The 22772-nt window shown below is 42.8% G+C and overlaps 1 protein-coding gene across 3 annotated transcripts in view; it reads right to left on the bottom strand.

Annotated features, from left to right (window-relative positions):
* Window positions 1-14820: 14820 nt before the first annotated feature.
* LOC120991125 (gastrula zinc finger protein XlCGF57.1-like) overlaps window positions 14821-22772 on the bottom strand; it is a 220157-nt gene continuing 212205 nt past the window's right edge. For 2 of the 3 annotated variants that reach the window (XM_040420017.1, XM_040420018.1), the window contains exon 2: window positions 14821-17307. In XM_040420017.1, the coding sequence (XP_040275951.1) occupies window positions 15494-17307 (1814 nt within the window). In that variant the 3' untranslated portion in view covers window positions 14821-15493. The remainder of the gene's footprint in view (window positions 17308-22772) is intronic. The other variant, XM_040420016.1, reaches the window with a different exon arrangement.

Below are 22772 nucleotides of genomic sequence, written 5' to 3'. Positions count from 1 at the left end.
TCTTACAGCCTCTTGGGTAAGGCGTTGGCCCTTATCTGACTGGGCCCTTTAGCCTTCTGACTGCCTTGGACACTAAGTAAGTATTGAGATATAGGGGGCAGCACTATAATCTTACATTAAGCTCCCACTCTGATAGTGTCTCTAATTTTTATTCACAGGGATATATCTATTGGTCCCCTGGTCCTATGCACGTTACTGCTTGCGTCTCTGGCCCTGTGTCCTCCACCATATCATGAGTATATCTAGTTTATCTATTTGAATGTGACGGTTTACCCATGACTGTTAATACCCCCTGATGAACCTAGTAATAGGGGAAACGCGTAGGGGTTTTGTATAAGAACCAACTTGGGAACGCACCGTACAGGGAGTGCAGAATTATTAGGCAAGTTGTATTTTTGAGGATTAATTTTATTATTGAACAACAACCATGTTCTCAATGAACCCAAAAAACTCATTAATATCAAAGCTGAATATTTTTGGAAGTAGTTTTTAGTTTGTTTTTAGTTTTAGCTATTTTAGGGGGATATCTGTGTGTGCAGGTGACTATTACTGTGCATAATTATTAGGCAACTTAACAAAAAACAAATATATACCCATTTCAATTATTTATTTTTACCAGTGAAACCAATATAACATCTCAACATTCACAAATATACATTTCTGACATTCAAAAACAAAACAAAAACAAATCAGTGACCAATATAGCCACCTTTCTTTGCAAGGACACTCAAAAGCCTGTCATCCATGGATTCTGTCAGTGTTTTGATCTGTTCACCATCAACATTGCGTGCAGCAGCAACCACAGCCTCCCAGACACTGTTCAGAGAGGTGTACTGTTTTCCCTCCTTGTAAATCTCACATTTGATGATGGACCACAGGTTCTCAATGGGGTTCAGATCAGGTGAACAAGGAGGCCATGTCATTAGATTTTCTTCTTTTATACCCTTTCTTGCCAGCCACGCTGTGGAGTACTTGGACGCGTGTGATGGAGCATTGTCCTGCATGAAAATCATGTTTTTCTTGAAGGATGCAGACTTCTTCCTGTACCACTGCTTGAAGAAGGTGTCTTCCAGAAACTGGCAGTAGGACTGGGAGTTGAGCTTGACTCCATCCTCAACCCGAAAAGGCCCCACAAGCTCATCTTTGATGATACCAACCCAAACCAGTACTCCACCTCCACCTTGCTGGCGTCTGAGTCGGACTGGAGCTCTCTGCCCTTTACCAATCCAGCCACGGGCCCATCCATCTGGCCCATCAAGACTCACTCTCATTTCATCAGTCCATAAAACCTTAGAAAAATCAGTCTTGAGATATTTCTTGGCCCAGTCTTGATGTTTCAGCTTGTGTGTCTTGTTCAGTGGTGGTCGTCTTTCAGCCTTTCTTACCTTGGCCATGTCTCTGAGTATTGCACACCTTGTGCTTTTGGGCACTCCAGTGATGTTGCAGCTCTGAAATATGGCCAAACTGGTGGCAAGTGGCATCTTGGCAGCTGCACGCTTGACTTTTCTCAGTTCATGGGCAGTTATTTTGCGCCTTGGTTTTTCCACACGCTTCTTGCGACCCTGTTGACTATTTTGAATGAAACGCTTGATTATTCGATGATCACGCTTCAGAAGCTTTGCAATTTTAAGAGTGCTGCATCCCTCTGCAAGATATCTCACTATTTTTGACTTTTCTGAGCCTGTCAAGTTCTTCTTTTGACCCATTTTGCCAAAGGAAAGGAAGTTGCCTAATAATTATGCACACCTAATATAGGGTGTTGATGTCATTAGACCACACCCCTTCTCATTACAGAGATGCACATCACCTAATATGCTTAATTGGTAGTAGGCTTTCGAGCCTATACAGCTTGGAGTAAGACAACATGCATAAAGAGGATGATGTGGTCAAAATACTCATTTGCCTAATAATTCTGCACGCAGTGTATATGATGCCCCTGTGTTATTGGTTCTTTCAAGATTGTAGGTGACACGTATCCTCGTTCACCTACTTATATATATCTTTTCGTCTTATCCAGTTTTGTGGGCTGTTGTCCGTGTGGGTATTTGGTTACCTGGGACACAGATTAACACCCGTAAGTTCATGGGGAGCCGTGATATTGACCCTTGAGAGGAGGGTAAACGCAGGGCAGTCAGCCCAGGCACGAGGACAGGGAGTCTCCACCATCAGGAGACGTCCCTGGGCTGAGGAATTACTCAGGGTGAGCATAGGGACAGGCTAGACATATCCCAGTGCTCCCCTTAGCTGCCCTGTGTTCACTCACCTCCAAAAACTGTACCAACGGTTGGCTTCCCTGTAGGAACATATTTTATCGTTTTTCATTTTTTGTCTGTTTCACAATTTTCACTGGTAAACCACCACAGTGGTATTATTTTATATAGTACTAATAAGTAAAAGTTACGTTTTAAAGGGTCAACATTGCTGGACACCTTCTGTTTCTATGATCCTTCTACATTAAAAATATATATTGATTTAGCTGGACATTCATTTTATGTTAGAATATACCATCTGATTTGAGTTAGATCATGAAAACTCAGATCCGACAGTATATTCTAACACAGAGGCGTTCCCATAGTGATGGGGACGCTTCAAGTTAAAATATGCTAAGAACTGTGTACATAACTGCCCCCTGCTGCCTGGCAGCACCCGATCTCTTACAGGGGGCTGTGATCCGCACAATTAACCCCTCAGGTGCGGCACCTGAGGGGTTAATTGTGCGTATCATAGCCCCCTGTAAGAGAGCAGGTGCTGCCAGGCAGCAGGGGCCAGACCCCCCTCCCTCCCCAGTATTAAATTCATTGATGGCCAGTGCGGACCCCTTCCCTCCCCAGTATTAAATTCATTGGTGGCCAGTGCGGCCCCCCCTCCCTCCCCAGTATTAAATTCATTGGTGGCCAGTGGGCCCCCCTCCCTCCCTCCCCAGTATTAAATTCATTGGTGGCCAGTGCGGCCTCCCCTCTCCACCCCTAATTAAAATCAGCCCCCCCATCATTGGTGGCAGCGGAGAGTTCCGATCGGAGTCCCAGTTTAATTGCCGGGGCTTTGATTGGTTACCATGGCAGCCAGGACGCTACTGCAGTCCTGGCTACCATGGTTGCTTAGCAATTTTAGAAGCATTATACTTGCCTGTGCTGTCTGTGGCCGGCCGGGCGCTCCTCCTACTGGTAAGTGACAGGTCTGTGCTATAAGCAATGCGCCGCACAGACCTTTCACTTACCAGTAAGAGGAGCGACCGGCCGGCCACAGACAGCACAGGTAAGTATGCATTAGCGTCCTGGTTGCCATGGTAACCGATCAGAGCCCCAGCAATTAAACTGGGACTCCGATCGGAACTCTCCGCTGCCACCAATGATGGGGGGGAGAGGGGAGTCCGCACTGGCTGCCAATGAATTTAATACAGGGGAGGGAGGGAGGGGGGCCGCACTGGCAACCAATGAATTTAATACAGGGGAGGGAGGGGGGCCGCACAGGCCACCAATGAATTTAATACTGGGGAGGGAGGGGGGGCCAGACTGGCCACCAATGAATTTAATACTGGGGAGGGAGGGGGGCCGCACTGGCCACCAATGAATTTAATACTGGGGAGGGAGGGGGGGCCGCACTGGCCACCAATGAATTTAAAACTGGGGAGGGAGGGGGGTCTGGCCCCTGCTGCCTGGCAGCACCTGATCTCTTACAGGGGGCTGTGATCTGCACAATTAACCCCTCAGGTGCGGCACCTGAGGGGTTAATTGTGCAGATCACAGCCCCCTGTAAGAGATCAGGTGCTGCCAGGCAGCAGGGGGCAGTTATGTACACAGTTCTTAGTATATTCTAACTTGAAGCGTCCCCATCACCATGGGAACGCCTCTGTGTTAGAATATACTGTCGGATCTGAGTTTTCACGTGAAAGCGTTTGCATTATAGGTGCGGATCCGTCTGTGCAGATACCAGACGGATCTGCACCGAACACAAGTGTGAAAGTAGCCTTATTCTTCAGGAAAGACAGTTATCCTGGTGGCAGTTGATCGCTTTAGCAAAATGGTACACTTTATTGCATTACCAGGCCTACCTAATGCTAAAACTCTTGCACAAGTATTTGTTGACAACATTGTGGCATTCCCTCTGACTCAGTTTGTTTCCAGAGTCTGGAAGGCGTTCTGTACTCGACTGGGAATACAACTGTCCTTTTCCTCAGCTTTTCATCCTCAGTCGAATGGACAGACGGAGCGCACTAATCAGAGGCTGGAGACTTACTTGAGTTGTTTTGTATCTGAGAACCAGGAGGAGTGGTCTTTCTTTTTGTTTTTGGCTGAGTTTGCCATAAAAAAATCGTAGTCAGGAGTCCACTGGTGAGTCAACGTTTTTTTGGGACATATGGGTTTCACCCGCAGTTTGGCACATTTTCTGGTTCTGATACATCTGGTATCCCTGAGGAAGAATGTTTCTCGTCATCATTGTTATCGATATGGCAAAAAATTCAAAATAACTTGAAGAATATGGGCAACAAATATAAACGTGTGGCTGACAGGAAACGTATGAATGGTCCAGACCTGAATGTGGGTGATTCTATGTGGCTGTCCACAAGAAACATTAAGTTGAAAGGTGCCTTCCTGGAAGTTGGGTCCAAGGTTTATCGGACCATATAAGATCACGGCCATTAATTATTTTGTAGCTTTTCATCTTGAACTTCCTCAGGCACTGAAAATTCATAATGTGTTCCATAAGTCTTTGTTAAAGAGATATGTGGAACCTTTGCAGCCGTCTTCTTTGCCACCCGCTCCTGTCATGGTGGATGGTATTTGGAGTTCCAGATCGCTAAAATAATCGATTCTCAAGTCCTCCATAGATGTCTTCAGTATCTTGTCCATTGGAAAGGCTAGGGACCAGAAGAGAGACTGTGGGTACCGGCATCCGATGTGAATGCGGGTCGTTTGATGAAAGCCTTTCACAGATCTCACCCTGATAAGGTCGGTCCTGGGTGCCCGGAGGTCACCCGTAGAAGGGGGGTACTGTCACTAACATCTCTGTGACAGGTGCCAGGAGATCAGAAAGATTGGCAACAAGTTGATCTTACAAGTTTCTTGTAGATCAATTTGGATTAGTGTTGTTTTGGTAACGGCCACACCTCTTGCTTCAGGTGTGTGTGTGGTCATTTGACCCTGCCTATTTATTTCCATCTCTCCCTCTGTGATGTGCGGTTTATAGATTCTTTCCCTGGACTTCAAGCTGGCTGTTGGTTGGATCTCTGCTGAGCTCCCTGGTCCTGCGTTGTTCTTACTTGAAGTTATGTCTGTCTTCCCTATTTGTATTTTGTTGTACTAAGCCTCAGGGAGACGCTGGTTCCTTCACCTGGGAAGGAACCAGTGGTCTCATTCCCTGTCACTACCTTGAGGGCATTTCAGGGCCCCTAGGGTTTAGGTTCCGGCGCATGTATTTTCCCATCTTCAGGGTCTATACATACTGACAGGAGTCAGGGCCAGGTTTAGGGGTTTCCTAGGAGTGTCCGTTCCCCTCTCTCTAGTCTTGAGGCCTAGTTCTTTGTCTTTCCCCTTCTGTTGTTATTCTGGTGTCCCTCCCCTCCCCAATATCTGTGACACTAATAGGCTTTAGTCCTAGTTTCCGTAGCCTATTAGAGGAAACGGTGGGTCAGGAGGGCATCACTGCTATCACAGCATTCAACTGTATTGCTGTCCTGAGTACAGCAATGCAGTTGAATATGTAGAGCGCTCATTGCCCATGGCCCTTCTGCTGCCCCCTCTTGCCCCTACCTTGTGCTGCCTGAGGCGGTCGTCTTACATGGCCTCATTGATGGTGCACCCCTGGGTGTCCCCCAAACATCAGCTTCTGATGGCTCTGCACATAGGCATGCAGCTGTTACAAGATCACGGCTCCCTGATCAGTTACAAGGCGTCAGAGCTCATCTCAACTCAGGAGCTGAAATAGCTGGTTCCATCATACACTTTCATTAGCTAACCCTAAAGTTGTCTTCAGCGAGGAGAGACGCAATCATGAAGTGGGTGAGTATGCTCAGTATTACGGGTTCGGGCATTGTGAGCCTGAATAACCCCTTTTAAGAATCTCATTCCAACATTCATTACCCTACATCTTCTTGTGGTTGTCTATAGTGTTAGCTGCACTGTCTAAACATCACTTTAAAACATTAGAGGATTATAATCTCAGATTCATAATTTTCAAGATGTTCTTAACAGTTATCACCTGTACAAGGCGTATTTGTGAACTTTAGGAATTTGTCGTACAAGGAACCTCATCTCAGAGATCTAGGATCCACAAGGTGAGGAGCAGGAGGAATGGTACTTCTTTGGTGTCAGAAGGACTATCTTAAAATATATAAAAAGGATAGATATCTTCAGAAAACCCGAGAACCTGTGTCTTCAGCATGAAGGATTCAAAAAGGGCTAGAGAACAAGTAATGCCACTAGCTTTCCCGTGGATGACGGGATCTATTGAGAACCACTGTGTATCACACCAATCACCTCTTCATGTAAGAGCACACCCTACTTGCTCCACTGCAATCCTCTGGACTTAACTGGAGCACATATCACTAGAAGAAATTTTCAAAGCTGCTACATGGTCATTGTCTTTAGACTTTAAAGGGGTTACCCAAACCCTATAAATGCCCAGGCCTCTCACACAGGTGATGCTAGGAAGGCTCATCCACGTCGTGGCCTGCTATTGGCTCGTACCCACCCCCCATCGCTGGACGTTTTGATCCATGCGACAAGGAGATGCAGCGGCGGCCATGCGTGCATCAGAAGCATCGCGAGCAACGTAAGTATAACCTGTATGAGAGGTTCGGGCATTATAGGGGTTAGTAACCCCTTTAATGAAGAATTACAGGCTAGACATTCTAACTGCATAGGCCTCTACTTTTCCCACAGAATATCAATGTAGTTTTCTGTCCCATTGTAAAAATACACTGGCTCATTTTTCTTGCTCAGCTTTATAGGGTCATGTTGATTAGTTAAATCATTGATCACTACTGCTTACTAACCTCTGTCTAGTTGTACCTAGGGGGCTTTAACCCGTTCATGACTATGCTGCCTACAGACCACAGGAAAATAAAATTGAAATACATTTTCGTTATTTTTGTTTGGCCAAAATCTTATGTAGAGATTTCATAGTCCATGTTCCCCCGAAATGGGCATTTAATGAATTCAACTCACAGAACCATAGATCCCTATGATGCTGTGAGTTGAGATCTATAAAGCCATCCATGGTCAGGCCTAGACATGTGTGGAATATAGACTCAGTCCAAAAAATCCCTGAAGAAGCTTACTATTAAAACCTGTAGATTCATGGTGAATGGTATCTAGCAGGCAGTGAGGATGCTATAGCAGCAGATTGTCAGGAAGGAAGCATTACTTCCCGACACTCTGCTGCTCGCTGGTGGAGGAGACCGCTGCATGATCTCCTCCAGAGCGTGGTGAGTAACGAGCGCTAATGCCATCTCTTTTCCCCATACTGATTCATTGTTTGCTGGCAGCAGATCGTGTTTACACAGCATGATCGGCTGCTGGCAAACGACAATTTTTGTGTGCGCACAAACGATCCAATTACCCAATGAACAAGCGTTTTGCTCGTTCATCAGGTAATTGGCAGTACATTTACACCGACAGATAATGGCTAACGAGTGTTCCCATGAGCGCTCTCTAGAAATAAACTTTTGGATTCATGGCCCATGTAAAGCTTCCTTCATTCTGAGACAGATAGACGTTAATCTTCTTAGTAGCCTCTGCAGTGCACCAGGATGTAGATTAGAACATGAGACAGTGGAGACAGTTTTTTTGATCTATGCATAATTTCTCTTTGAGATCCTCACATTGCACCTTGCCTGGAGGATCCACAGTAGCCTAATTCTTCTCATGTTTAATTCTAGGCGCTAAACTGTGCAGATTTCATGCATAACAATAAAGTATTTTAAGCTTTACAGTACATTGGCTTCTCCACCAATTCATTACATTACAGGTCTCTCTTTCTTCTTCAATGGAGGAGCAGAGGACATGTTGTTGGGGACATCACTAAGAAAACTCGGGGGCGTGGCCTGGACAGAGAGCGTAATGGCCACATAGTTCAGGAGCTCCCTTCAGGCATCCTGCTACAGCGACAAGAACAGCGTTGGCCCACAAAATAGACGACTAATTACAGTCCATACAGACTAAACGGGGGAAAAAGGAAGCTCCTAAGCTCCTCACTGAGTTTTTCCCGGTGGCGAACAATGGCGCCCATGATCCCGCCACCACCGAGAGTCACGCCACAGAGACAGAAGGGAAGCAGCAGCAAGTGTGGACGGAGGTTATACAAACCAGCCCTGTAGTTTGCAGAGCAGCCTCTTCTCCTGCACAACCGGAACACAGCTCAGGGAATCTCAGCTCACGTTCCTCTCCACATTCTCCCTCTGATAAATCTCCCATGGCGGGTCATAAAAGGTGCAAAACACGTGCTGTGGAACCGCCATTATCACAGCCAGAGTTGCAAAAGCAAAGGAGGGTGACATTGCAGGCTCAATCTACCCCGGGATCGACCACTGCAAGTCCAGTCACGCAAAAGCAAAGTGGGAAACTACTTTATCTTTTTCTACTACGCCAGAGTCTCCAGAAGAAGATGAATTGACCTCTATGAACACTACTAATCGTGTCATCACAGAAGCTTTTATGATAAACGCCATGAAAGCACAGAGGCAGTCTATTCAAAAAGACATCACAAACGCGCTCTAAAGTATCTCAGCGACAGTAGACAACTTGGGAGAGCGGATTGATCATATTAAAAAGGAAGTCAACTATTAAAAGACATACACAATGATCAGTCATCTGGTCCTGATAGATGCATAGTAGAAATTTACAAAATGATGAACAAATTACAAAATTTCTGTTAATTCCGCACTTACACACTGATACTCAAAAGGCAAAAAAATAAATAAAATTAAATATAGTTCAGTGTGACGAATACCACACCTCATACCCGCTTGACGTCGCCTACTTAAAGCTCACGAGACAAGGTATGTTCACGGGTTACCAAAAACATGACGTTACGCCCTCCAGAAGAGCAGATAAGGTCAGCTTGGTACAGTTTACAGACACCTCCTGTCCACGCAAGCACAGAAAGGCAACAAGCTGAGAGAGCCTTTTCACTGCCGCAGTGAAAACAGCGCTGTCTCAGCCCGGGTATCTGCCACCAGCTTCTCATTTGATATAAGCCCGGTCTGCTAACGGGATTATATAGAGTGAGAAACCAACCTGCGGTATTTTATAACTAGGCCAAAACACGGATGTGGGGATTCATAATCAAGATACAAGATAGCACAAGATTAAATTATATAGGGCACACTAGAGATATAACACAATATACACAGAGAATATATACAGTTGTCTAAGGTTGCAGATACAGGTTATATGGGTACAACAGGGTTAAGCAGAGCAAAAGTCAGTTACCGGGTAAGATGAAAGTTCCTTTCAGTTGTGGAGTGTTCTTTGCTGCAGTCACATGAAGGGCAGTGATCTCAGCTAGTTCCTGGGCCCCCCTAAACACATTACACAATGTGACCCTTCTACAGAGAAAAGACCCGCCCGCTTGCTGGCACAAGCCTTTTAACCTGTAGCAGGCCCCCCCCCCCCCCTCTGCTGGACTGGCTACAAATGACCAACAAAACCTTTTAGGGTTTATAGCTCCAGTCCAGAAGGTCACAGGGAGATGGTTCTGGGACCAACGGATCCGCCTGGGTTCCGGCTACAACTAGAGCCCAAACATGGTGCCACTATTGGGTTTCTGTGGGGAGATATGAGTGACCTCAACACAAAATAATTTTTCAGTTGAGATAAAAGATCTTCTCACTTGCAATAGTTCAAACGTAATCTACATTATTGAATGCCCATGTGCTAAACAATATATCGGCAGGACCCCTAAAAGTTAGAATAGCGGAACATATCAACAATATTAAGAAAGGGTACGATAAACATGTATTATCAAAACATTTGAAACTAATACATAATCAAGATCCCAAATCCCTAACCTTTGCAGCATTTGAACAAATAGAACGCCATTGGAGGGGGGGCAATCATATTGCCCAAATGTCTAGGGCGGAGTCTAGGAAGATATTCGAATTCAGCAGTTTGGCTCCGGCTGGACTCAACGCCGAGTTGGAAATATTTGGGTTTTTGTGATGGGTCGGGTGTCTTCGGCTCATGGGGGGTACTAGTCGGGCTGTTTAGCAGCACTATGACCCTCCCTGCGCTGGAGATCTCCGACCCCAGTCCATCCATCTGTACCCCATATACTCTGCCCGAACCATTGCAGAGGATGAGCCCCATAAGATATAGTCTGCTGTATATTAAAAAGAAGATTTATTTATGCATGTGTTGAATATAATGCCGAAATAATCTTATATATATTTTATTCTTATTTATATTTTTAGACTTTTTTATATAATATTTTTAGACCTAATATAGAAGCTCTCAACCATTTAATATGTTTTTAATATAATAAAGATGTATAAACATTGTATTTTAGTAAGTAAAATGCGTTTACATTATGGTGATATTAATTTATGATATAGTATGGTTTTATTCACATAAGATCTAACTGCAATCAGAAAAACAAAAAATTTGATATGTGGAAGGACGCTGGTGAACATAGGAATACAGAATATAGAAAAACGCATGGCTGTATAAAAACCGCATATATACCGCAAGACTACCGCAATATAAATTAAATGCGCCTGTGAAATCCAGATCCATTTGGGTCCATTTCAGGTCTATTAAAGAGCCCTATGGAGGATAAAAAGCCGGTCAACTAGTCAGTTCCAAATTAGCCACTGAGGAAGAAGGCAGGAAGCCTTTGAAACGCGTCTGGCAAGGAGCAATTGGATCTGACAACACACCGGCAATAATCTACACTACATTGGATTGAGAAAGCGCTTTCCTAAGGATGTCAGAATTGCGGTTCTAAAGAGAATTGAACCGCGGACCTCTTTGGATTCAATAGTGAGACTGATAGATCTAATGTTCTGGTATTAGCACCGATCTAAACAGGTGGAATACTGATTCCAACCAAAGAAACCGGACGTGGATTAGCAGCGTGACGCAGCCAGCATTTTTGTTCACAGCCGGGGAGAGACAGCATCGCAAGCGTCCAGCGCAGCTGCGCTACAGAGAAGCAAGCCTGCCTGAACTTACACCACGTGGGACGCCACGGTGGGAACGTATGTGAGTAAGAGCTACTAGCTCCGATATATGTGAACTGACACAATACAGCTGGCTATATGCGCACTGCTGCCCATTCACTCCGATACATTGTTTGCCACATTGGCATTATTGCTTTACTGAATCGCCACAGTATTGGACATATTTATACTATTGTCGCGGCTGTTTATTGATACAGCCTATCTGTTCAAATTGATTCTACTTGCGGACAATTGTGTGGATCAAGCAGCGATCCAGACCACACGTTTTCCATTTAATAGAGACACTCTTTTGGAACATTACTACAAGTGGGAGTCAGCAATTGTATTCATTCTCCAGAGATATTTATTCATTTATTTATTTATATATCCACGTTTTTATTACTCATTTGCACTATATTGTTGATTCTATATATCTTGTCACATTTATATATTGGACACTTCAGTCACTGTGTTATAACACGTTATCTATTTTCTGAATTCTTCACATTTTATCTATTGAAATATTTATTTACTCACCGATTTCCCTGGAGTTACATTTGCGGCTAGCCACTGTTTTAGATAGTGGACTATCATTGTGTCCCTTCTACCAACGCTGGACTGGACCTATGGCTTTCCATTAGTTATAACAGTGGATAGATCTATGCCTATTTTATCAATTTTATGTGAGTTTTATCAATTTATTTAGAGAGTTGAGGTATTAGGTTTTTCATTATTAATTGCATATTGTTATATATCTGCATCCATTTATCGCTATCAATAAATCAATTTAGCATTACCATATTGTTTGAGTCGCATTGCCTACCTATTGAACTAGATATATGAGTGCCCATTCTATTTTTATTACTATTGTTTTTTGGTGATTGGGTACAACATCTGTCTGGTGCACCTTACCATCATAAACCAGAGGTGAGCCGTCCTCTATCTCTCTTTTACACCATCAAACAAAGCCTATGGGCATGTTCACCGTGGTCACCGGGACAAAAATATGCATTCGGTTTGCGCCTGCGATGGCCGGGCGATTCATAATTCCTTATGAAATGTAGGTGCCAACATGTCTGGGAGGTATCATTGATCTTGGGCAAGAGCTGAGACCCCCCTGCTGGGGGTTTCCTTCAGATTTGGTTGCCTCCAAACTGGCTGGTTGAGGTGTGACATTATCCATCTGGGGCCTCCTTGAAGCCTGGACCCCTGGTGCTTTCTCCCTTGCTAGCTGACAATCAGATGGCTGGGGGGTGAGAACATATTTTACATGTACACTGACTGTGTACAAGCCAAAAGGTGAATCAACTGACAATCAGTGCTGCCAGTAAATAATAATCCATATTCCTCACATTCAGTCTATGACAATACACTTGTCATGCAGACAATCCGTACCCGTACTTTTGTATTGGCACTATCTCAATATGATGGAGATCCCAAGCAATGTCGTGGGTTCACAACCTTAATGTCTTAGTTCCCGTCCGGCCACTCTAAAGTGACCTTTATAATGTCCCATCTCTCAGCAGAAGCACTTGCCTAGATAAACGTGCTGTGGGAGAGGAATGACCTGGTCACTAACAACCTGAGAGACTTCTTAGAGACTGTTCCAAAACTTTTTGATGAGCCTGGAGGCACTACTTCTGCTGCTTCCTCTCTATTACAGCTACATCAGGGCAGTCTCTCTGTAGGTCAATACACCATCCAGTTCCAAATGATGGTCTCAGAACTGGATTGGAATAACAAGGCTCTGGTGGCAGCTTTTTGGGAGGGTTTGGCAGATCAGATCAATGACGAATTAGATGGTCGTTTTGTTCCAACCTCATTGGATGCTCTGGAATCCCTTTCCACCCCTATAGATTTGCAGTTCTGTGAGAGTGCTAAGGAAGTGTTACATGAAAGAAAATCTCCTCACCTAGCACCGACCTCCCAGAGACTTCTGTCTCCTTTGCCTTCAACTCCTGAACTAAGAAGAGAATATTTTACAATATAATTCAGAAAAGTCATTGGAACCTAGGAATTTCTGGATCTTAGGAGAAGCAATTGCCACTTCCACCGCTATTGGAGTGATTTCGGAGAGTAATATTGACACTAGAGAATCTGGTATGGGAGGTATGCTGGTCGTCTGTAAATAGGTAGAGATCTGTTTAGATCTGACATCATTTTTTGTGGATTAGTGGTTTTTGTGCCTTGATTAGTGAAGTTTATAAAAGGGCCCAAAAGATGGGCTTCATTGAAGTTTCCTAGCTAATGGGGTGAATGACTTATTGTTCAGAGTATAATACTTCTGGCGGGACCATTCAACAGTACAAGTAGAGCTCTGTCCGTGTGTGAGAGAGGGTTTGGTGGGCGTTTAGTGTGTTTCGTCTTTGCCAGCGCTTTTAATTGGGAGACATTGTTTAAATTACTGACTTTTTGTTCAAGTATCCATTTGTGCTTACGATGAGCTGCCATCTGTATTATTAGTCCTCTAAGTAGTCTACCTTGTGTCTCTTCCCACTGGATTCTTCAGCAGTTTAACCCCTTCTACCATCAGCAGCACATAGGGTTGGAGGGTTTGCTAAGCAGCTGCAGGGCTCCCTCTTCTCCAGACAGTGAAGAGACAAATCCTGGGAACAGGATCTTCCCTACTCACCTTACAGACACAGAGCTAGAGTAGTTCTGCAGAGCATTCCACAAGAACATGTAGGGGGAAGACCCTGTGTGTATCAGCAGTGTCGTTATACAGATGGGACTTGTAGTCCTACACATACTACATGCTGCTGAGTATCCCAGCAGTCAGACATTTCACTCAGGGCAGCACTGTTACTCAATCCCTTTGAAGAACAGGGGGAGGGGCAGCCTTTGTTGATGCCCACAAATATTCATGAGTAAAAACCTCAGAGGTCGTTACTGCAGGTAAACACAGACCAGAAGAGAACTAGGGAAATGTATACATATATTATTATTTTTTTCCTAGAATTTGCTTAGCTCATGTATATATTGCTGACCGTCAGATTTACAGTGCTATATATTTTTTTACATAATTCAGACAACCCCTTTAAGAGACCATGAAGGATTTGGGGGTTCAGACAGAAGAGATGAACAGGAAACAAAAAGGGTTATAGTCGCACCAAGGTGTAGTGTAATCTAAAATCGTTTTTATTAAGCATAAAACACAGACAAGAAGGAAACCAGACAAAATGGCTCCAACACTAAGATTTACAATATGTCATTAAAATATATAATCTTCGTATACAGGATTTTTTATGTGACATCAACCGACCTTTTAAATACAAAGATACAAAGTATAAGTATATCTATAGTTTGGCCTTACTGCATATAGCTGCATTATTGTGTTGCTTTTCTGCAATTATATAAAAAATATCTTTGCTATTATTTTATCATTCTCCACACCCAGGTTTGGGGTTATATTGAGAAAATCTAATAAAATATTCAGAATTTAGATTTTGAAAATGCAACCTAAAAATGCATGACGTTTATGCTATCTAACAAACACAGCCCAAATGTGTGGGTGACCTACTGGACAGTGCTTATCTAAGGCTACTTTCACACACAGCGTGCTGCGGTTTTAGTCCGGCCGCCTCTCGGCATGTTTGCCGTGCTGCGGCCACATCTCCGACCCGTCCCTATTAAAGTGAATGGGACTGGAGTGGACTTCCAGTGGCACTAATGGGCTAGCGTTAGCACGGATCTGGCAGGCTGTTCCCCTGCTGGAACAGCCTGCCGGACCCTGCTAACGCTTCGGCAAAAGTAGCCTTAGATATACAAAATACTAATAATTTAATGACATCAATATCCTATCGGCGGGGGTCCGACACCCACAGCTCACTGATCAGCTGTATCATGGGAAAGCGGGCACAGTGCGCAAGTGCCGTCTCCTGTCTCTCTTCCTGCTCACAATACACATAGCACCGGACAGAAAGAGAGACAGGAGACGGCAGTTGCGCACTGTGTGCGCCTTCCCATCATACAGCTGATCGGCGAGCTGCGGGTGTCGGACCCCCGCCGATAGGATATTGATGTTGCTAAATTATTAGTATTTTGTATATTTAAGGCTACTATTAGATTAACGTTAGCAGGGGAACAGCCTGCCAGATCCATGCTAACGCTAGCCCACGAGTGCCACCGGAAGTCCACTCCAGCCCCATTGATGACCTATCCTAAAGTAGCCAGATCTCAGCTCTAAAAGTAGCTAAATGACAGCAAGTTGAGCAACTATTTTAAGACTTGCTGTAGTCAGTAATTTATCAGTCTGTGAATAACTAGGTTAAAATTCATTGTTATTCCAAAAAATATAGTTTCTTCTGATCCAATGAGTTTTATCATTTAAATTCCTTACCAAACATCAAAACTGCTTCTCTCCTTTGTGACTTGCCTGATGCTTCTTAAGTTTGGCTTTAGTAGTAAAAAATTTCTCACATTCTGAACATGGATATGGCCTGTGTGAATTCTCTCATGTTTAACAAAACCTGATTTATCTGCAAAACATTTCCCACATTCTGAACATGAATACGGCTTCTCTCCTGTGTGACATATCTCATGGGAAACAAGTTCTGATTTTTGTTTAAAACATTTCCCACATTCTAAGCATGCATATGGCGTCTCTCCTGTGTGAATTCTCTCATGTTTAACAAGACTTGATTTATCTGTAAAACATTTCTCACATTCTGAACATGAATATGGCTTCTCTCCTGTGTGAATTCGCTCATGTTTAACAAGACTTGATTTATGACTAAAGCATTTCCCACATTCGAAACATGAATATGGTTTCTCCCCTGTGTGAATTCTCTTATGTGAAACAAGATGTGATTTTTCTGCAAAACATTTACCACATTCTGTACATGAATATGGTTTCTCCCCTGTGTGAATTCTCTCATGGGAAACAAGTTCTGATTTTTGTTTAAAACATTTCCCACACTCTGAACATGAGTATGGCTTCTCTCCTGTGTGAATTCTCTCATGTTTAACAAGACTTGATTTATCTGAAAAACATTTCTCACATTCTAAACAGGAATGTAGTTTCTCTCCTGTGTGAATTCTCTCATGTGCAACAAGATTTGATTTATTTGCAAAGTCTTTCCCACATTCTAAACATGAATATGGCTTCTCTCTTGTGTGAAGTCTCTCATGTGTAACAAGATTTGATTTATCTACAAAACATTTCCCACATTCTGAACATGAATATGGCTTCTCTCCTGTGTGACGTCTTTTATGGGAAGCAAGTTCTGATTTTTGTGCAAAACATTTTCCACATTCTGAACATGAATATAGCTTTTCTCCTGTGTGAAGCCTCTGATGTAAAACAAGATGTGATTTATCTGTATAACATTTCCCACATTCTAAACATGAATATGGCTTCTCTCCTGTGTGAATTCTCTCATGTCTAACTAGATGTGATTTCTGTAGAAAAGCTTTCCCACATTCTGAACAAGAATATGGCTTCTCTCCTGTATGACGTTTTTCATGGTAAACAAGTTGTGATCTTTGTTTAAAACATTTCCCACATTCTGAACATGAATATGGCTTTTCTCCAGTGTGAATTCTCATATGTTGAACAAGACGTGATTTATCTATAAAGCATTTTCCACATTCTGAACATGGATATGGTTTCTCTCCTGTGTGACTTCTCTCATGTTTAACAAGACTTGATTTATCCGTAAAACATTTCCCACATTCTGAACATGAATACGGTTTATCTCCTGTGTGAATTTTCTTATGTCTAACAAGACTTGATTCTGCTGTAAAGCATTTCTCACATTCTAAACACGGATATGGTTTCTCTCCTGTGTGACTTCTCTCATGTTTAAAAAGACTTGATTTATCCGTAAAACATTTCTTACATTGTGAACATGAATATCGCTTCTCCACTGTGTGAATTCTTCTATGTGTAGAAACACTTGATCTCTTTGTAAACTGTTTACCACACTTTAACCTTTTACCCCCTTTCTGAACTGTATTTCTAGTAACAATCTGTGATTGGTTAAGAGATGGTTCCTCATGATTAGGGGGATTATGTGATAGATCTGTATTAGGAAGTCCTGAATGTACAATAAAGTTGCCTCCTGAAGAGCGCTGCATGATATCTTCACATTCTACTTTATAATTTGGTTGTAACATGAAGTTTCCTTTAAAATCTTTTCTGGAATTTTCTGTGGAGATAAAAATTGGAATTTGTGTTTTTTCTTTTTCTTAAATCATTGAGTAGACAAACTTATACCATTCCTATTAAGCCGGAATTAGATCCAGCAAAAAAAAAGGGAGTCATTTATGAAAGGAAGGCCCTTTGTGTCGCAATCTGCGACTTCTCCTCGATCATACCAGGTCTAAAAAAGTGGGCGTGGCGCGAGCAGGGAAGTGCCGGCAGGCCTGTATCATTTGCTATTTTCTATGCCTTTTTTAGGCATAAAAAATGGTCTAAATGTAAGACAGCTCGGTGAGTATGGTGTGTTCAGGGTGATGTGCACTGTTAGTTTTCCTCCATACATAGTGTTTTGAATTTAGGCCTTTAGAACTTTGTTCTCATCTGACCAGAGCACCTACTCCCACATGTTTGCAGTGTGCCCTACTGTACATGGCTTGTGGCAAACTGCAAATAGGACTTCTTATGGGCTGCGTTCAAAAATTACTTTCTTATTGCCACTCTCCTTTAAAGGTTAGATTTGTGGAGGACATGACTAATAGTTTTCCAGTGTGCGCCCATACGAGATAAAATGCTGCAGAACTGGACAAAATATATCCCCAACTAAGATGAGGATGATTGTAAAGCTCTTCTGACTATCTCAGGCCCCCATCGATTACTGTTAGGAATAAACTGGTGCATGTTAAGTTCACACATAGGATCTACTATACCCCCCATAGACTCTATATTATGGGTACGTTGCCCTCAGCTGAGTTCCCTAGATGTCTGGCAGAGGGTACGATATTGCACATGTTTTGGGACTTTAGAGTCTTGCAGGCGTATTGGAGAGATGTTTTTGAGTTTATGGAGACATCTTTGGATAAGCCAAACATATTACACCCAAAAGTTTGCCTCTTTGGATTAGTTGACGATATTCCCCTTACTGTGGCACTACGCACTTTGTTTAAGTTACTACTGTACTATGCTAAGGTTAGTCTGTATAACTGGAAGCATCCAAAAGAGACCAGCTAGAAATGCCTGACTTAGAGAGGTGAATGTGGTGCTCCCACTTTATAAAGTTACCTAATTGTGCAGAGGTTGCCCGGATAAATGTGATAAAGTTTGGTAACCTTTGTTACGGGTCTCCCACTGGCCTGGGACCTGTGACTCCCTGATCAATTCTCTCATAGACTGCACTTCCCTACCCTCCTCCCAATTATTGTTTTTATATATATATATATATATATATATATATTATATATTATATATTATATATTATATATATACACACATGGAGAAAGTCAGGCAGCACTCCTTCAGATACAGCTGTAGTTGTATAGGTGCCCGCGGTGGTCCCTCGATATAGGACGGAATCAATAAAAGAAGAAAATCCGCAGCACTCTTTAAAGTAAAAAAATGTGCAATTTATTCACACATGTCAGCAAAGACAACGTTTCGGTCCTCTCACAGGACCTTTCTCAAGTCAAGTGAACATAAAAGTGCATAGTGCAAAAATAAATACATCTCTACATCGTGACCCATTCCATTATTGGCCAATAAGATACTAGTACACTCCCATTCGTGGGTGGGCTACAATTCATATAATTAACTCCACATGTTAACATACACACCAACGAAAGTCAGGGCATATCAGTGATACATTCAATAATGTTCAATCATCATAAGTGTATACAAGTGCGTATAATAAAGTGAGCAGTGCAATTTAAAAAGGCATTGACTATAGTACCTTGCCGTACGTCTGACCGCGGATCCAAAAAGCATGGGGAGAAGGCGTCTTTGCTTGTATTTGGAGCGCGCCACTCATCCGCGTCCACTGCTCCTTACTGCGCATGTATCTAACCCACTTCCTTTATGATGCAGCATATAACAGTCATGCGTCGCCTCTGGGGTGGAAGCCAACGTGGTGACGCACGATCGACATGTCCGAGCACAGCGCACATCCAAAGTGTGCGTCAGCACGCAGTCCAATCGTCCGCGCCCCACCACGAGTCCATATCCACCATCTTAATTTCAGCCACTTGTTTGGGCAATATTATTATGCCTCCATAAACCCCATATTTCATCGTCCCTATCCAGTACCCAGCACAGGCAGGTGTCAAGGCAATAGTCAATGCATACAAATATACATGTTAGCGTAGACATATCACTGTAGCTTCCATTTAATTCACCTTATACAGAGAGCAGACAACATCAGACTATAAAAGAGACTGGATATTTAGCTAACCATTCCTCCTGTAACCCTAAATTCCACATTTAACCCATTCGGTTTCAGGGTATCCAGCCGAAAGATCCACCTTAACTCAGTTTTCTTTAGTTTACTTAATCGGTCCCCTCCTCTATCCAATGGTTTAACATGGTCTATAATCATAAATTTTAAGTCACTTTCTTTATGGTTTTTTTCAGCAAAATGCTTTGATACGGGCAAATCTCTTCTTTTATTCCTGATAGATTGTCTATGGTTATTCAACCTAGTCTTTAGATCACAAGTAGTTTCGCCAACATATCATTTTTTACAAGGGCACCATAATACATATATCACCCATGACGAGTCACAGGTGAGATAATGTCTTATGTCAAAGGTCTCACCCGTGTCTGGATGTGAGAACACAGATCCCTTGGCCATCTGTTTACAGTTCACACATCCCAGACACGGGAAAGAGCCCGTGCGCCTTGTTTTAAGAAACGTCTGTCCTTTGTCTATTGACCGGGTGCAATACTTAGATACACAAGTTTATATTGAGGACGAACAGATACATATGGATTTGAATATCAAGGCCACAGATAAGAATACATTGCTGCATTTTACCAGTGGGCATCCAAGAAGGATGGTAGATTCTCTGCCGTTCAGTCAAATGCTACGAGTACGGAGAATAGTTGACAAAAATGAAAATATGAATTCAGCAATGAAAAATATGGAACAATCCTTTATAGACAGGGGGTACCCTAGAAGGTTAGTAAAAAAACATGCGGAAAGAGCCAAAAAGATCCCTAGAGATGAGTTGTTGACCCCCAAACAAAGACAGACTAGTGACAGATTGCCGTTTGTATCATCATACAATGAGCTGAGTCCTGACATTGAAAAAATAGTGAGGCGACATTGGGGGTTACTAAGTAGTGGGCACCCCAATATTGCTGCCTTTAAAAATTCACCTATGATGGCATATAGAAGAGCAGGGAACATCAGGGATAAGGTAGTACATTCCAAAGTACCAGACAAAGGACAATTGAGACAGACGTTTCTTAAAACAAGGCGCACGGGCTCTTTCCCGTGTCTGGGATGTGTGAACTGTAAACAGATGGCCAAGGGATCTGTGTTCTCACATCCAGACACGGGTGAGACCTTTGACATAAGACATTATCTCACCTGTGACTCGTCATGGGTGATATATGTATTATGGTGCCCTTGTAAAAAATTATATGTTGGCGAAACTACTTGTGATCTAAAGACTAGGTTGAATAACCATAGACAATCTATCAGGAATAAAAGAAGAGATTTGCCCGTATCAAAGCATTTTGCTGAAAAAAACCATAAGGAAAGTGACTTAAAATTTATGATTATAGACCATGTTAAACCATTGGATAGAGGAGGGGACCGATTAAGTAAACTAAAGAAAACTGAGTTAAGGTGGATCTTTCGGCTGGATACCCTGAAACCGAATGGGTTAAATGTGGAATTTAGGGTTACAGGAGGAATGGTTAGCTAAATATCCAGTCTCTTTTATAGTCTGATGTTGTCTGCTCTCTGTATAAGGTGAATTAAATGGAAGCTACAGTGATATGTCTACGCTAACATGTATATTTGTATGCATTGACTATTGCCTTGACACCTGCCTGTGCTGGGTACTGGATAGGGACGATGAAATATGGGGTTTATGGAGGCATAATAATATTGCCCAAACAAGTGCCTGAAATTAAGATGGTGGATATGGACTCGTGGTGGGGCGCGGACGATTGGACTGCGTGCTGACGCACACTTTGGATGTGCGCTGTGCTCGGACATGTCGATCGTGCGTCACCACGTTGGCTTCCACCCCAGAGGCGACGCATGACTGTTATATGCTGCGTCATAAAGGAAGTGGGTTAGATACATGCGCAGTAAGGAGCAGTGGACGCGGATGAGTGGCACGCTCCAAATACAAGCAAAGACGCCTTCTCCCCATGCTTTTTGGATCCGCGGTCAGACGTACGGCAAGGTACTATAGTCAATGCCTTTTTAAATTGCACTGCTCACTTTATTATACGCACTTGTATACACTTATGATGATTGAACATTATTGAATGTATCACTGATATGCCCTGACTTTCGTTGGTGTGTATGTTAACATGTGGAGTTAATTATATGAATTGTAGCCCACCCACGAATGGGATTGTACTAGTATCTTATTGGCCAATAATGGAATGGGTCACGATGTAGAGATGTATTTATTTTTGCACTATGCACTTTTATGTTCACTTGACTTGAGAAAGGTCCTGTGAGAGGACCGAAACGTTGTCTTTGCTGACATGTGTGAATAAATTGCACATTTTTTTACTTTAAAGAGTGCTGCGGATTTTCTTCTTTTATATATATATATATATATATATATATATATATATATATATATACACACACACACACACACACATATATATACATATATATATATATACACACACATTGGATATAAAAAGTCTACACGCCCAGGTCAGGTTTCTGTTATGTAAAAAAATGAGACAAAGATAAATCATTTCAGAACTTTTTCCACCTTTAAAGGGGTATTCCCATCTTGCTACTTCATTCTCAATTGCTGCCAGCTAGCTGTTAACTTCCTGGTTTTTCTGCAGCTAAGGATGGGCGGGCTTAGGCAGCTAGAGTGAAGGCCGGCCACACCTCCTTATGACATCACACTGAGATCTCAGTCCTGCGTGCTCGTTCATGTGAGGAGTATGACTCATCAGTCTGCAGTGTCTGTGAGGGGAATGGTCACTCAGAGCCATGTGAAGTGAGCTCAGTGCACAGTTTTACACATAAAATATCTGTCTGATCTTTTACAAACCCATTCTGTGCATCAAAAACTATAATTCCATATTATACATTAGCCCAAAAGCTTGACCAACCCCCACCCACCAGCACTGATGCAGATTTGTTTCCATTACAGCTGTACTCCAGTTGTGTATAAACCTCACACTATGTATCTTTATAGATGCATATACAGCTCAGCTACATGTGTCTTCTCCAGTCCCCTAACATCACTTTGGCTGAATGACTTCCTATACAGCCCTGCTACATCTTTATTCTACTCCCCCACTAGCACTGTGCCTGAAAAGCTTCATATACAGCTCTGCTACATCTGTCTGTTTATCTCTTCAACCAGCACTGTATCAGAACACCCGCATATTCAGCTCTACTACATCTGTTTCTCTTTCACCAGCATTGATGCTGACCTGCAACATATACAGCTCTGCTACATCTGTTTTTCTATTCAACCAGCACTG

Source organism: Bufo bufo, chromosome 2 (genome assembly GCF_905171765.1).
Source record: "Bufo bufo chromosome 2, aBufBuf1.1, whole genome shotgun sequence".
NCBI lineage: Eukaryota > Metazoa > Chordata > Amphibia > Anura > Bufonidae > Bufo > Bufo bufo.
The sequence above is the reverse complement of the archived record's forward strand: the minus strand, read 5'-3'. Positions and strand labels throughout refer to the sequence as shown.